Source organism: Lonchura striata, chromosome 7 (assembly GCF_050655825.1).
Source record: "Lonchura striata isolate lonStrDom1 chromosome 7, ASM5065582v1, whole genome shotgun sequence".
NCBI lineage: Eukaryota > Metazoa > Chordata > Aves > Passeriformes > Estrildidae > Lonchura > Lonchura striata.
In genome coordinates, this window is record NC_140709.1 from 20,293,856 (window position 1) to 20,310,353 (window position 16,498).

Here is a 16,498-nt window from a genome sequence, read left to right on the forward strand (position 1 = left end):
AGCCACCCCCGACCTAGGGTGAGCTCCAGCACCAACACATTGGGGATTTCATGTATGACCCTGGTTCACCACTCAATTCCTCCTGCTGTGTTTCCGTATCTGCAAAATTGAGTATTTTTGTATAATGATGATACTAGCAATCCGAATTCATTTACAGAATAATGAATTGTGTTGTTCTCAAATTCTTAAAGGCATGAATAAAAAGAAATCTATTTCAACCCTTGAAACATACATAGCCTTTCCAATAAAACCTTCTTGCCTACACGGATGGGAAGACAAGCTGTCATAACAGATTTTTCTAAAACTGGAAACTAAGTGGATTAAGATGTTTCAATGAATTAAGTAATGTGATACAGGACTTGTGTCTTGACACTAAAACCACAAGTAATGTAAGAAATATACCAGCCAATTCAGAAAAAATAAAACTTCTTTCTAGTAGACCACATGCCATTATCTATGGTCTCTATAATTTTGGCCTTTTGAAGAGATACCTGGTAACTTTACAGTGAACTGTAAGACAAGAGAATATTTCACCTGCCTGATTAACTACAAGAACTCAGCCTGAATGCACCCAAAGACAAACTTTGTCATCAAGTAAGATCCCCCAAGACCTGGTGGAGCAATATGAGGAGTATCCTATACTGATGCTACCAATACTATTTGTGGTTTGACACACTAAGAATCTTAGCATGGTAAAAGGGTTCACTCAATATTTCGTGCAGCACTGATCCAGCACCAACATTTGGTGAAAATGAAGATTGAATACAACATTCATATTTGGAAATCCAACACTATTTACCATAGAACTTTCAGAATAGGAAAGACACTGTTTCCAGCTCCACAACCAACCTAAAATCAGAAGAGAAAGATAAAGTTAAAATAAATGAGCAAATAAAACCTTTTTTTGTTATTTTTGTCTTAATTTAGTTGGCCAGTAGGACCCATTAGATTTGAAGGTATGTTGGACAGAAAAGGTATAATCAGCTAATACCACAAATCTCAAATCATTTACATAATTTGGTTTCTCCCTAACATCTTTCTAAAATGTAGAGAATCTGTCTCCCAAACTGCATAAGAAAATGCAATATTCTGGTCCAGTTTCACCATTTGGGAAGAATGTAGCAAGTACTTGCACTTTGAGACAAAGCACTTAAACTCATACCTTTCCTTAGGAAATAAGAAACCTGACTTTCAATGAAAATGGAATCTGACAATCTAGCCCTATTCTGATTTGGGAAAAACTTTAGAGGGAAAACCAAGTCCAGATTTAGGTTTCTCTGAAAGTTTCTGCCATAAACAAATGTAGTAGGTAAAATTCCAAAGGCTTGCTTTCTTGATACTTAGTAAGGGTCTTTCTCAGATTTTTGAGTAATTAAGTGGAATTCTGTATGATGGGCAGAACATCTGCAGCGCATTACCTCGAATATTCGGTAAGTGGCATCGCAGCCAGGGAAGGATTCTACCTTGCCAAGTTCTTCTCCACAGTTTTTACCTTGAGGATTGTCAGTAAGAGCTTTCACTTCATTTTTATTATATACATATCCTTGTACAGCAATAGAACCAGATCCATAATTTTTCTCCCAGTATTTTTCTCCTTCTTCAAACATTCCATTTTTGAGTGAAAAGCTGTTGTCATTATTTATTTTTGTGTGTTCCAAAGATATTTTTTCTGTTTTGAACTCTTGTCTCCTTTTTTCTGGAAGAATTTCTGGAAACTCCAGAAACAGCCAATTGCGATCCTTGAAAAAGTTATTTTTATGTGTCTTGTAAAATTCATTCCAATATTTACTGGCTTCTCTCTCATATTTATCTGAAATTAAAACAGAACAAAACCCTGGTGAATATGAGCTTAGCTAGAAAATACTCTAAAGCAACATATAATTTGGACCTCAAATATACAGTTTAAAAATCCATAGTTCCACACATTGTACATTTAAATTAAAACACATGGATTTTGTGTCTCACCTTAACTTCTGCTCAAAGTAACTCCTGTGAAGGTTTAATTAGATTTTATATCACTTAGGAAAGGGTAGACAGGCTTACAGCATATTTTTTAAAATGCAGTGACATCACAGAACAGCACCACCAAAATATGCAATCTGAAGATTCTTAGACAAGCTTTCAGGTCTCAAATTACAAAAACAATGCATCTTTTCAATTATTTAAGAAATAGTAAATTGAAATTACATTCATTCTTTATGAAATTCTGTAATCAATTGCAAATTTGTTGGTACCTCATCACCTATTAAAAAAATAGTGAGCTGGACTGATAAATGCCACTGCATAGCAAATAGACAGTAAGCATTCAACAATACAGAAGGAACATACTTGCTTTCTTATTTTCAAACCACTTCAGAGTCCTTCAACAGACTTTTGTGTTCACTTTTAATTCACAAAGCATTCTGACTGTGTGTTAGAATGGCATAAAGTAGGACGGGAAGGGATTTCACAGAGTCAGGGAATTCATATCCCTTCTCCACAAAAATCTGTCCAACTTATTCTTAAAACACCACCTTTCACATACAACTTTCTTCAGTAATATATTACAGTCCTTAATTTTCTACAGCTTTCCACTACTTAAGAACTTCCTTCTTGCAATTAGGTCGAGCAATTCTTGTCCCAGCTAGGGATCAAGCAGACAAAGCAAAGATTACTCTCTTTTCTCTTTGCAACACCTATTTACATATTTGAAGTATTTTACTATGCCTCCATAAACAATCTCTTTTCTAGATTGTCTAAAACTATCTTCTTTTTGATTTTTAGACTTCTGATAATTTCAACTTTTCTTGTCTAGATTCTCTCCAATTGATTTACTACTTTTGGGTGTTGCTTTCTGGCAAAGGCATTATCATTGCAGAGCAAAAGGAGTATTTTATGAGGCTTCTAGGTTGTAATCCTGTTTATAACTCCCAGCTTGCCATTTCGCAACAGCATGACACTGCTGATTCAGCTAGTGATTCACCACAACTCTCAGATCTTCTTCTGCAAAATGACTACCAAGCCAATTGTTCCAAAACCTAGTTTTTTTCATAAGGAATTATTCTGAAACAAAGAAATCTGCACTTATTTTTAGCAAATTTATATATTTTATATTTTTTTCCCACCATTTGTCCACATCTTTCTGCATATTAATCCAGTCCTTCACCATACTTAAAACGTGTTTTCACTTAACATCATCTTCAAGTCTCGAATTTCCCGAGGCCACTAATGAAAATACCAAGCAGAACTGGACACAGAATAAAACACTCCTCTGCCCAGCACACCCTCCCATTCTGAAAAGATCTCTCTAGGCATTCATTCACCCAAAAGTAGTTTCATTAGCTCTCACTTGCCTAACTTGCTTATGAAAATGTCAAGTAAAACAAGTCAGAAGGCTGACTAAGGATAAACTTCAGGACATCTGCTGCTTTTCTCTTATCCCCAGGGCTTGTAACCTTTTCCAAGAAGGAAATTAGCTTGATTTTACACAATTTATTATTGAAAAAATATTTGTTGGCCAGTATTCATCTTCTTTGTTCTTCTGAACTCAACGTCTGCAAGCTCTGGATGTACTCTTCCAGTATTTTTCCAGGAACAAAAACCAATTATCTGATTCTTCTTTTTTTCCCACCTCCTTTTTAAAAAAGCAAATATTCTCTTTTCTCCTTTTCCACTCATCCATGTACTCTATGGACGTACTTTGTAACCTGCTCTTTCTCACTTCAAGAACAAAATCTTTCCTCCTTCTCACTAGCACTAATTGTGCTAGTCACTGGACTGAAGCTAGCTAACCCTTTCAAAGGAAGGCTGATAAAAAGATAAGAATTACAGCTTTTCAATGTCCCTTTTGTTGATGGTTTTCCCTTCCTTATGCCTCCTAAGTAACAAACATTTTTTTTCTTGTTTTTCCTCCTTATTTCCAAAGCATTAGCAGAACTATCTTGCTACCCCTGACATCTCTTGCTGCAAAAGTGTACCTCATATAATGTGCTGACTTTCCTATTTTGTTCTAACTCACACCAACATATTAATTATTTTAATATAAATGTACAGAGTAAATGTACTGTGCACTTCTACTACTCTCTTTAAATCTTAACATATTATTTCCTAAATTGCTACAGCTTTTCAGAGATAAACAAGTCTGAGAATTATCATTAGAGGCACAGACAGGCAGTGGGAAGTGGTAAGGAGGTGGCAGAATGCCTTGTCCTAGAAATCTGCATAATCTTTTAAAATTAACATTTAATACATCCAATTGTATTATTAAAGGGCAGGACCCAGCCATGTAATTGTAATTGTACAGGCCTGTTTTATATTAAAAGTTCAGAGCAGACTGAGGTCATATATATATCAGATTTCAATAGTTTAAGTTGCACATTTATAGGTTGCTCGGCTTCAGTATAAAAACCAAAACCTTTCTAGTCAAAAGATTCTTTAATTATTATCACCCCTTGTTATAGTCACAATTTTCCTACAATTCTGCTCAGAACCCTCGTACTTAAATTCACATCAAGTTTTCCAGATTTCAGAACTGAAGGAAAGAAATAGCTAAAGTCAGCTTTTCAAACTATATTAGTATGGAATGACATGGGTTTAAGTGAAGGAACACTTCACTTTGCATTGTTGCACAGGTCATTCCTGTATCTCTGTGTAATAACATGCATGCAGTATTATTGAATTTTTATTTTATTTTGTGTATTTAATTAGCCTACCCACAAAATATTCCAAAGCATGTAAACATTACATAACTAAAAAACATGAACTTCAAAAAAAAAAAAAAACCCCAACTAAACAAAAACAAACCAAAACAACAACCAAAAAACCCACCAAAAAAAAAACAAGGGAAAAAACAAGAAAACACCCACCAACTAACAAACCAACAACAACCAAAAAAACCACCACAACCAAAAATCCCCAAAAAAACCTTTACTTTGTCAATTGAATTTTCTCCATAACAGGATCTTCAACTGCTAGCAAGCATGCCCGAGAAGAAACTGCACATCTAATATGTAAATCAAATTCCTATCATGAGTTCATTCAGTTACACTGCTCTTGTTTTAAAAAGACTCACCAAAGCTCTTCTTCTTTAGTAATCTAATAGCATTGTTGAAATCTGTCTTTTTCCCCCCTTACTGTAGTTTTTTCAAGGCCCCAAAATAACCTGCTCATTAGTCTTGGTCTGGTTCATTGTTTACACAAATAGGCCAAAATGTACTTCCATTTGCAGAATGAAGCTGAAGCTTTCTGAAGGAACACTACCAGCAATGCTCACCTATTCAAATTCTAAACAGAGGGGCATTCATAGGAAATGTCCTTGGATTCTTGTGTTTCATGGCAGTAGACAAATGCCTGATTATTCAATTTCTCACCAGCACAAACTAACTTCTAATTGATTGTAGATGAAGAATGCAAGGTTTCATGAGCACACAGCCACACAGCTTACTTTTCAATTACGAGATTTTTTCAGCTTTTTATACAAATCAAGTCGATATTAAATTTAATTTTTGAAAAACAAACATTGTACTCCTGTATGTAGATAAAGAATGTGAGAGGTAACAGAAAAAGGCAGGCTGACAATCTCAGAGTATTCAAAGTGATGAAGGGCACACAATGCAAGGCACATTCTCAGGTAATTCAAATAAACTCCAACATGTGCCTTAGTTACACCAAGGCATAGGATCATAACAACACTATCTGACAGATCCAAGACATGCTAAGTAAACTGAGGCACAAGATATCCAAGTAACTACTTTCAGAATATCCTTCTAACAGAACAACAAATGAAGAATCCAGTCTTCTGTACTACTATCAAGTTGATATTCCAGCTTTAGCATTCATAACTACCCTAGAGTTTAGTCTGTGGTTTAGTTTGCCAGTTTGAAACTAGAGCATTCACTCTTCAGAAACCCAGAATACATTAAATTTCCTTCTGAAGACAGGCACAAAACTCTTTAATCCCTTAGAGAGCAGACCGTGCAGGATGTACTGGAACACCTTCCACACAAAGTGAACACATGGATTCCTGAAGCACTCCCAGCTCAGCCTGGCAAAGGCAGCAAGCTGAACCAGCTGGGACCACTGCAAGTTTCATGGCATTTAACAGAAATACAGTGCAATGAACAAACACAAGCTCTCTAAATAGTTCCCAAATCACTGAAAAGTATTTGTACATGGGAATCTTCATCCCCAGAACCAAGCTATAAAAGCCTTGTGTAGTAGGAGTTGTATTCTGGAGGACTGTGAAATGGGTCAGAACAACTGCACCATACTGATGCACATGTTTTACGTAGAGTTTACTGCCACTCTAATGGGAAAACTGTTCAAATAAGTGTATTGCTAGGAAAAACACACTGAGATTTTTTAGGGCAACAAAGGGAAAAAAACAAAAAACAAATGTAATAATGTAGACAAAAGAATGTAGAAATAAAAAGGGTATTCCTGAATTCTACAGCATCTTCAAATGTTTTAATAAAGAGCATTATAATTTTTTATACCATACCTTGGTCATCCAATTGAACTTTCACAAGAGAGTTCTCTGTTGCTTTTTTCTTGGCATTCTCCTCTTCTTCTTGTGACCATTGCATGTGGTCCCTACAGAAGTCAATTGAAGCAACAGCTTTTCAATAGGTTTTCTTAAAATATTTTTTCCCAGTAAAAACAGTAATGAATTAGCTACACTGTCCCAAATACATTTTTTTTATTGAGTGCAAGCAAATGACCACAAGGAGACTGACAGTTAAAACCTAAATTTCAGTGTATGATAGATAAAAATTAATCACTAATTAGGTGAAAGTTAAGTGATTTAGAAACGTGTCCCAGCTGCAAAGAGACTAAAGTAGAATTAATTTCTTTTATTAATAACAAGATTGTAAATATCTTGCAAATTGAGTGTGTTTACAGGAGTGTATTGAGTATCCCATTAGAACTATATTTAGCTGAACACAATAATACCAACAGACACCGTAATGCAAGAAACTCCTGACATTAATAGTGTTTATGATGAGGAACTAAGGACTAGCAAAGAAATCAGTTGTTCTGAAACAGGGAGCATAATCTACCTATTCAATTGTAACAGGTGGAATTGAGGGACAGGATTTTACTTTTCTGAGGAATAGAGATATGTAGTATTAAAAAAAACAAAAACAAACAAACAAAAAACCAGAATGAGACATTTGTAAGAAAAGTCAACCAGTGCTGCAATGTTTCCAAATCTATGCCATCTATACTTGTGTAAAGTGGTTACCTAAATGTTATGTTAATCCATGGTCACAGAACCAAGCCCAGATCTGACCATGATAACTGAGCTGCCTTCCCTGTAGATTCTGGTTTGAATCAGACCACAATGGGGAGTGCCCAAAAATGTGCAAAAGCCAATCAGCTCTCCCTCCAAATTGTCCAGTCTGAATAGATTAAATTAGATAATATAATTCAAGTAATCAATTAGATCCTAATCCTACTGAAATCAGCTAACTGAAAGCCCATTACTAAAATTCCATTGGTTACTATGGGAAAAGGAAGAAGGTGCCAACTTGATTGTCTCTAAAAGCTAATGAGCATCTTCCTTTTCCTTACTTGGTGACATATAGGTAATTTAATTCTTAGACCTTCACTGTTCCTCTTTTGTTAATTGTGGGAGACTAATTGGTATGTATTTGTCTGCTTGCCTCAGACTTGATTTCCGCCTCTCTACTGAAATATTTCTCATTATTGTCCCCAGCAGGTTGCCTCTCCCCTTCCTGTATTTGTTCATATACCAAATGTTCCTGTGCAGTGTCATGGTTCTGACAGACATGCTGCAGTAGAATAAAATGGAGTGACCGAAGCATTACCAGGCAGACAACCTCTTGGAAAGACTTGCTTCCCTCACTGCTATCACTGGTTTTGACCTTGCCTATTCCAGCAAGCTGAAACCAAGGACTATTCAGATGGCAATAATACACAGTCAGCCCTTCTGACAGATCACTTGCTGCACTGTAATCTTTAGCTGATCAATTTTAATCCATCATTGTGTGTCTGTCAAAGCCCTTAGGGGCTCTACACACAATACTAAAGGTGCCTGAAGCCCTCCATCTTCATTAACAGCTTTTTTTTTTTTTTTTTTTCCCTCCTTAGAAATTCATAAAGTCCCTTTTGGTGCTTTTGTAGAAATTTCTATATGGTAAATATAGAAATTTCCATATGGCAGCACTTCTTGATCAAAATCTACAAAAAAATGAGACACATTCCTTTTTTTGTCAGCAATTATGTACATAGTATGGATGCTTCAAATGAGGCAGCACCTTCAGCAATACAAGCTGGTAGAAACACAGAACACATAAGAATTCTAAACACAGAAGTGTTTAAATGCAGAAGTGTTTCAAGCTGAACACTGAGAGCAGCAAAGCAAGCTATCCATTTTAACCACACCAGGAACTGTTAACATGAGTAGGCCTGATATAAGATCAAACAATGCTGCTTTCAGTTCAGCCTATTCAACTTAGTCTTTTTCTGCTAACTTGTTTGCTAACTTAGGGTTTAATTATCTCTCTGATAATGTGAAAACTGGCTCAATTACTGGCCAGAACAGAAGCAGGCATTTTTTGCTCCAACGTTTAGCATCATTCATTACTTCTCTCTCAAAATAACAGAAAAGCACCACAATAGACATCTAAAGCATTAGCCCCCAAATTTAATTTACTTAGTATTTCTAGCAGCAATGGTACCAGCTCTTGTCTCCCTGCCAATTCACACAAAAAGAATGTCACTTTATGAACTAACAAAGATGATGATTAGAAAACAAAAGGACATCATACATCAATGTCAGAGAAGACAAATCTCTTACGCTCACCCTGTGTAATCTATACAGCACTACCACCACATCCTAATTCTCCTTATCTCCCTAGCGAGAACCCTGCCAATGCAATGAGCTTCAGAAACAATGACCTACCCCCCAACATAGCCAGGTTCTTGATTTATCAAGACCATCACAACTTCTATGCAGCTTTGCTTCAGTTCAATTCCACCTTTTTTCCCATCTGAACTACATAGATTCATCTACAGATCCACCTTCTGAACAACCCTGTCTCTTTACCTCCATCTTCATAATCTATCCTAACCACCTACATCAAAGTTTGATAACTATGTTAGACTGTCACCAAAGGGTAGCAGGTAAAGCTGAAGCTACACGTGAATTTTTTGGAAGGAAATTACAAAATAAGCAAACAAACAGTTTGATGAAAAACCAATGTTACAGAAAAAGGGTGGCCCTTTTCTTAAAATCTTTTCCTCTCTTGATTATATAGCATACATTTCAATCAGCATTTACATTTATTTTACATTTTATGTAAAGGATTTGTCCACCTAGCAGGAAGCACTAAGCCTGGAACATGCTTAAGAACTACATTGCATATAGTTTTATGAAACACAAACTTTACACACTTAACACAATAATCAGACATCTTCCAGCTTCCTTGACCAAGGAAGTATAGCCAACTCCAAATTTAGCCTGAAAATGATAAGCGTTAGGGACCATAGCTTGGGGACATCTAGCTTAGAACTAACCGGTGACAAATTTAGTTGTGTACCTTAACTGATGAGTTAAGCCCAAATTTAAACACTAGAAAGACTAATGAAGATACTAGTTTATGAAAATCTTCTGTATCATATTGTTAAAAATTTTTATTCATCAGCATATTGATATGCTGATGATACAGAGAATCTTTTGAAATAAATTAAATTAAAAAGCAAAATGGAATGATAAAAAAATATTATAAAAACCCTGGCAAGTTAAAAGCTAGTCCAGTAACCTCTCTGATAGCTAACAGCAGAGAACACCTCTGAGGAAAGTACAAAAATTTCAGATTACTTCTACTTAAGTGAGAAGTAACTCAAGTCCTGAAATGTGTCACATTACTCCTATGATATTTTACCCATTGGTTATTGTTAGCCACATCCAGTCCCTTTTCCTGATTTTGCTAAACCTTTGCTCTCAAAAATGGTAACAGAATTCAAAAATACATTAAATTTTTTTAAAGAAGTAATTCTGTGTAACTTCTAAATTTCCCACTTCTCAACTAATATTCCTTGGGTTTAATGATAAATTTTAAGAATAGAAATTCCTGGTTTCCAAAATATCTTAGGTAGATATTTGGGAGACCAGATATTCTACTTTCTAAATAGACTTGGATAATCTTCTATCCTTCTAACACTTCCTGTATCACTTAAATCTTTTGTGTTCATCTCCATCCCACAATCAGAAATCTTGGGCTTTCTGTCTCATTTTCCCCACTGTGTTGACTAGCATTCTTACTCTTTTCTGAGCACACATTAATCACGAAAGTACCTTTTGTGATGTTGCAAATCAGGGAAATTCTTATTCTTGTCAGCATTTACACATTGATGTCTTCTCTGCTATTACATTGTTTATGTTAAGATTTGATTTACTTTTTTTGATAATTGCACAGTGTCTGAAAATTTCTGCTGAATTATCTGCAACATCTTCAGTATACCTTTAGATGAATATGAGTAATTTACATGTTCCTTTCAAAATTATGTCAATTTTAGACTAGGGTGTTAATCCAGTATGCAATGTTACTGTAACTAGAAATTTTCTGCCATTTTAAATAACATGGACTATCTTATCTTTACACCCTCTGTCTCCTAATTGATTACTGATTCATAATAATATTTTGCCTTTCACTCCTTGACTAACTATTTGCTTGGCAGCTTTTAACACAAGTGACTGAGAGGTTGTAACTGTCAGATTACTTGTGACAGTCTCAGGTTTCCTCTAGTGCTACCTTCATAGGCCTATTCTGACAGCACCTTGTTTTATACACTCGCACCATTATTCATTAGAGCAAACAGTGTACAAAATGATACAAAAATCATCCTTGAAGAAACATCTCACCACATGTTATGGTCAAAGACCTTAGAAGGATCAGTTAAAATCCGTGATCCAAGTGGAACCGTTGGTCGTCTATTACTTTGGTGCCTGCGTTGCATCTTGTTTTTCCTCAGACATAAAGCAGAAAGCCTTGTAATGAAGTTTGTTGTGTTGAGAGACCTGAAAACACATTTAACTCAAATTACAGTTTTGCAGTAATGCAACTGTTTATGTCACTTACATGACAGACTGGTCAAATAACCAAGAACAGGTTTACTAAAAATCATTCACTAAAATATCAATTCAAATGCTTCTTAGAAAATGGCAACATCCCTTCAGTGTGCTGAAAGCCCAAATAATTCCGAAGTAGGCTACCGGAATAAAATCAGTCAAAAAATAAATTACATAGTATCATTTCAAAGTCCTATCAGGGAGGGGAAAGAAAACAAATACACAGTAAAACAATAACCTAAGACTGATACTGTACCTTTACAAATGCAAGCAAGAAATGATCAGTAATGAAACCACTTCTTCCAGTGGGTATATACTCTCAGTAAAATTGACATTTTTCACCCTACTCAGTTTCTTCAAAAGATTTCACTCTGGAACTATGACTATGGTGTTATGCTTTTAAATAGGAAATTAAATATCTTTTCTTAAGTGTAAACATAGTTCACATAAAACTTTCCAACATTTCTGCCATTTATTCTCCTGATCCCTGTTCACTGCTGTCTTTGAAATGTAATTGTTATATATGTTTAATTGCTATCAATGGAAATTATAAAGTGATTCAGATTTTTCTATTACATGTATAATTCTATTTTATATTGCTATATTTTACTTTACTTAGAATATCTTCATAAAGGATCAATAAAGAAAGAAAACAAATGTGTGTAGCTAGTATTAGTATTTTTGGTGGGGTTTTTTGCATATTCTTGTTAATGTAAGCTTTCTTTGAGACAAGTAAAATGAAACACTCCCCCTACTACTTTTACCCTGATGGGCTTTTGTTCTTTTTTCCTTAAAATTATTCTAAGTCCTATTTTCTCCTGCCTTTATTCTCTTCTTTTTTTGCAATACTGCTTCCATAAAAACCACACATTTAATGCACTGGAAATCCAAAACAGTTACAAAAGAACAGGCATAAGACACTACTAGAAAACATTCTGTGCAAACAGGTTGCAAACCAAAGATTTCTATCTTAAGGAAAATGGTAGTATTTGATCACAAGTCTTGTACTGTGAATTGAAAATTATTAATCTGTCCACATCAATACAAAGACTGGCAAAGGAATCACTTCAATTAAATGAACAATTCCTCATTTAACATGTACTTTTGAATGAGTCATGCTTTAAAAAGGGCATTGTTTATTCATTTTAAGCCTACAGAAAAAAAAGGTAAAAATATTAAAACTTCTTATTTGTCAAAGTTTAAATAAAATCGAGTTTGCCTTATTGTTGATGATGCCTCATAAAATCACTGTTGATTTTGGCTGCTGAAACTGTAATGTTACCAAGACATGGAAGTGTTGCCATACAGTGAAAATCTAACATTTAGGCCTATTAAAAGAATCAAAACTTCTTCTAATGCTAATGAGTCTATTGTGGGGTTTTTTTTAATGTGGCTCAGCAAGTAAAACTATTCCAAGTTATACTTCAATTACTACAAGTTTTTACTGGTTTTTATTTGAAAATATGTATGCATTTTTTAGAATATAATCCATAATTATTAACATATATAGAATATAATAAGATAATAATTATGATACATGAAAATTAAGACATCATGACAATTTCTGCAAAATGTGTAATTTACATAAAGGCATTATTGTAAATAAAAACAAACAGAAAGTCCTCCAAAACCCCAAACCACAATTCAGAATTATTATTATTAAATTATAGAAAAGCTTGGATAAAGATTCCATTATTACATTGCAAGCTGTTTACAAATCCCCTTCCTCCCTCAATTACTTGAAAAAACCTGAGTTAGTATCTTGCATTTCCTATGCCAGCATTGATATTCACCATAAAAAACAATGATTCAGCTGCTAGGCTCGTCACATAATTTTTCTTGGCTTTCTAAATATCTCAATAAAAACATGAAAAGATGCACAGATGGGAACTATAGTCAGATGACTAAGATGATCTTACATCAGTAAAATCCAGATATGCAAGCCTTTCTATGAAAAAGTGAGCCTTTGAGTGGTAGTTGAACGATTTTAGCAGATAAATTCCAAAAATGTAAGGCAAGTGGGGTAGGTGAGGAAGTTTCCTGTTCCAATCTATGTTAAATGTGAATGAACTCCCTTGAGACATGCAGGTACATCCCTGAGAGTTATGTCATGCACAGATCACAAGATTATTTGGCAACATGGCTACTTAAAGCTCAAAATGCATTAAATCACTTGTAAGCCTAAATCACATTTTCTGAAGGGAGTCATTGCTCGATTGTTTAACTGAAGTTTGTTAATGAAACAGGCAAACACCCTTTCTTGTTATCAGGTAAGATGATCATACCCTGAAGTTATGACAGCAAGAAATGTTGCCTGAAAGAATTAGGAGTTTCTCCCTGTTCAGTCACAATCAGGAATACTTTAAATTTGATTATTAATCAAAACAACTCAACTTTCATCTTTAAGGAAATTAACATAAAACTGAATTACAATAAAAATTACTAAATTTTGTAGCAGCATAACTGTTTTTCAGAAAAAAAAAACCTTAAAGCAACAATGCATTCAATAACCATGCTGAACAGCAACATGGAAGTCTTTGTTTCCCTGTGGAGCACTGCCTTTTAGACTTTACAGCTTTGTCATTGGTACAAGTACAGATGAGATCCTCAATTTAATTGAGAAATTTTAAGAAATAAGCAAATACAGCATCTTTAGTACAGCTTTTTGCAGGTGAACATGCAGAAGAATGTACACACATCAACTCCTAGTCAGACCTGAAATTGGCTAATTAAATTAATTGATGTTGTCATTAAAACCCTGAGCAGTCACAGCCATAGAAGAAAAATTAGATATAGGAGAAAATAACTGTTCTAAGATTTTTTAACAGTGAATTACACCCCAAAAAATTTTTAAACCACTTAACTGATGAGTAAAATTCTTTTAAAGTATCAATTCTGAGTGAGATGTCAGATGAAGAAAAACAACAAAAAGAACAGAAATAACCAGTTACTTTTGTCCAAGAACCTAATTTAATGAACACATTGGAAACAAATATTTTGATATTTGGCTGATCTCCAGCTACAAATCTAACTTCTTCCATCTCCAATCACTAAGCCTACTTGTAAAGTCTCTGCTATAAAGACAAAAATAGCCTATATTAGGAACAGTATGTGCAGCTTTTGTTACATTACTAGGCAGAAAAGTATTCTGGAAACAATTAACTTCATACAATTACTTCTGCTTGGTACCTAGAAGCTTATCTAAACAACATCTGACCATTAATTCCAAATGCTCTTCTGTAAAGCCTTACTAATCTATATTATCACCACCAAACACTACCAAAACTCAAAACACTTTACACAAAAGAGATGCAAGTGGCAACTGGGGACAGAAAGGAAAAAAAAAAATTCAAGATAATGGTAACACAAAGGTATAACTATGAATTACCAGTGGTTATTTTAAAAATAAATACTTATTAATATTTCTTAATATTTCCAGTCTGGGTGGAGTTGGGGGTGACTTTATTATCAACCAGACTCACTCCTTAACTGAGTGCTTAGTCCTATTTGACCAAGTGACTAATCATGCCTCTTGGGGATTAATAATTAGTTTTTCAATCATATACTTCCAAAAAATTATGCACATTTGAAACAACAGGGTATTTCACAACTTCTCAAACTCAGCAGATCTAAAAATTTCAACTGTTTTTCTTTCTCATGCACCAGGAATGATGCAGACCTCCTTGTGAGCATACAGCAACTTCAGTGAAACTGCTACAGAGCAGTGCCTCCCAGGGGAAAAGAAAAAGAAAAATGATTTTGATTCCTATAGAAACAACAAAGTTAACATTAGTTTAAAAACAAAGCAGATAAAAACAAACAAACCTGCCCCACCAGATATTATTTTAATCACATATACATGTGTTGAGAAGTGCCTGCTCTTCCACAAGCTTCTACAAGTGAGGCAGACTGTTAAAAATATTTGAGCAAAGAGGAAACAGTTTATGCAATGAGAGAGAAGGGGAGATAAATCCTGCTGATTTACTGGTAACATTTACTTGAATAATCAAAGAAGGGCGCCTCATTACCCTGCACACCCTCTGCTGGATGCTGCTTACACAGGAAGGAGAAAAAAGGGAAAAGAGCTCTTGAGACTTCACACATTATGTATGTATACACATACTTGCAGTGAAGATATATCTAAACCTCCAAATGCAATCACTTAAACTATTTTAAACATATTATCTACAAAATACTGATTATTTAAATGTATTGCCTAATAAAAGATAATTTGTCTCAACACAAACTGCGGGGTTTTTTTAATACAGGTGATGAGAATTGGGATAGAGCACCATGAATTTTACTACTGTCTACAGTGCATATTCAAGAACTCCATCCATTTTACATTCTTGCAGGATTCTGGATGTCCATGTGTACTTTGATGAGCTACAACCTGCCTTGCCAGCTCTGAAGTCAATGGCGATGCTGCAAATCCACCGGAGAATATGCTCCATTTACTGCCCTAATCAGCTCTTTGTAGGAGCAACTGCGACCACTGTGTTTGTGTTTAACTCCCTTCAAGCAATAATTGCAAAGCAACAGAAATTTAAAGGACGCTCCTTCAGATCAGTGAAGATTCAAGGTTCCACTCAGATCCCGAAAGACAGATATGGGCACACAAAAAGATCAGCAATTTTTGATTACCACATTTGGGCGCTTGGCCTCAGGCAAGAAGAGAAACGAGTCTGTCCACAGACTTCAGTTGCTCTGCTGGCAAGTAGCGATTGATGACCGTGATAGCATTTGGATGTAGCTCTAAAACACAAAAAGGAAGTGTCATACATCCTAAGAAGTTTCTGTTGACTTTGGAGTTTTAAACGGGTTTCAACCAATCCCTTAACCTTCGCCCCAAGTCCGAGTGCACTCAATCCCACACTGCCGTACCCAAAAAGGCTCGTGGCCGGTGCCCGAAGGCTCGCAGGCGCCAGGCCGGACGCTCATCCCCGGGAATGCCCCGCGCCCAACCCCGAAGGCTGAGGTATACAGCAGGAACATTTCAAAAGAAAGAAGATACCAGTTCCCACTTCTCCTAAACCAGCTACCACGAACAAAACTTTTCTGATTTAATTGAGAAAACAGCGGGTAGAGCGTTTCCACTTGCACGCTCCACATGCCGAGCGCCCGCATCCTTCAGCACAGGACGGGCTGGGAGCCCGGCCGGGGCAGAGCTCCCGGTGCGCGGGCGGCTGCGTGGTACCGGCCGGCGGCCGCTGGCGGCGACGCTCACCGAGCCCTGCGCAGCGCCCGCTCCTGCCCGGTGCTCGGAGCGGTGCCTTACCAGCGCCCACGCCGCAGCGCCGCCGTACGGGAGGGCGGCCCGCTCCTCCGCGGGGCGCGGCGGGAAGTGAAGTCCGGGCGCGCCGCGCGATCCGCCCTCGGAAAAACTACAGTACCCGGCGGGCCGCGCGGGAGGCGGCGCGAGGC

General features: G+C 36.1%; 1 protein-coding gene across 23 annotated transcripts in view; it reads right to left on the bottom strand.

Annotated features, from left to right (window-relative positions):
• Window positions 1-16,498, bottom strand: part of METTL8 (methyltransferase 8, tRNA N3-cytidine) — an 81,325-nt gene that overhangs the window by 35,426 nt on the left and 29,401 nt on the right. For 12 of the 23 annotated variants that reach the window (XR_014956555.1, XR_014956558.1, XR_014956557.1 and 9 more), the window contains 5 exons: window positions 15,719-15,829; window positions 10,868-11,023; window positions 6,479-6,570; window positions 1,419-1,810; window positions 800-849 (listed from right to left, as the gene is read on the bottom strand). Coding sequence is in view for 18 of the 23 variants with exons in the window: in XM_085584458.1 (XP_085440584.1) it covers window positions 800-849; window positions 1,419-1,810; window positions 6,479-6,570; window positions 10,868-11,023; window positions 15,719-15,723 (695 nt within the window). In the remaining 5 variants the exon portion in view is untranslated. Of the gene's footprint in view, window positions 1-799; window positions 850-1,418; window positions 1,811-6,478; window positions 6,571-10,867; window positions 11,024-15,718; window positions 15,830-15,958; window positions 16,484-16,498 lie in introns of those variants that run through there. The other 11 variants (XM_085584455.1, XM_085584457.1, XM_085584448.1 and 8 more) reach the window with 5 other exon arrangements.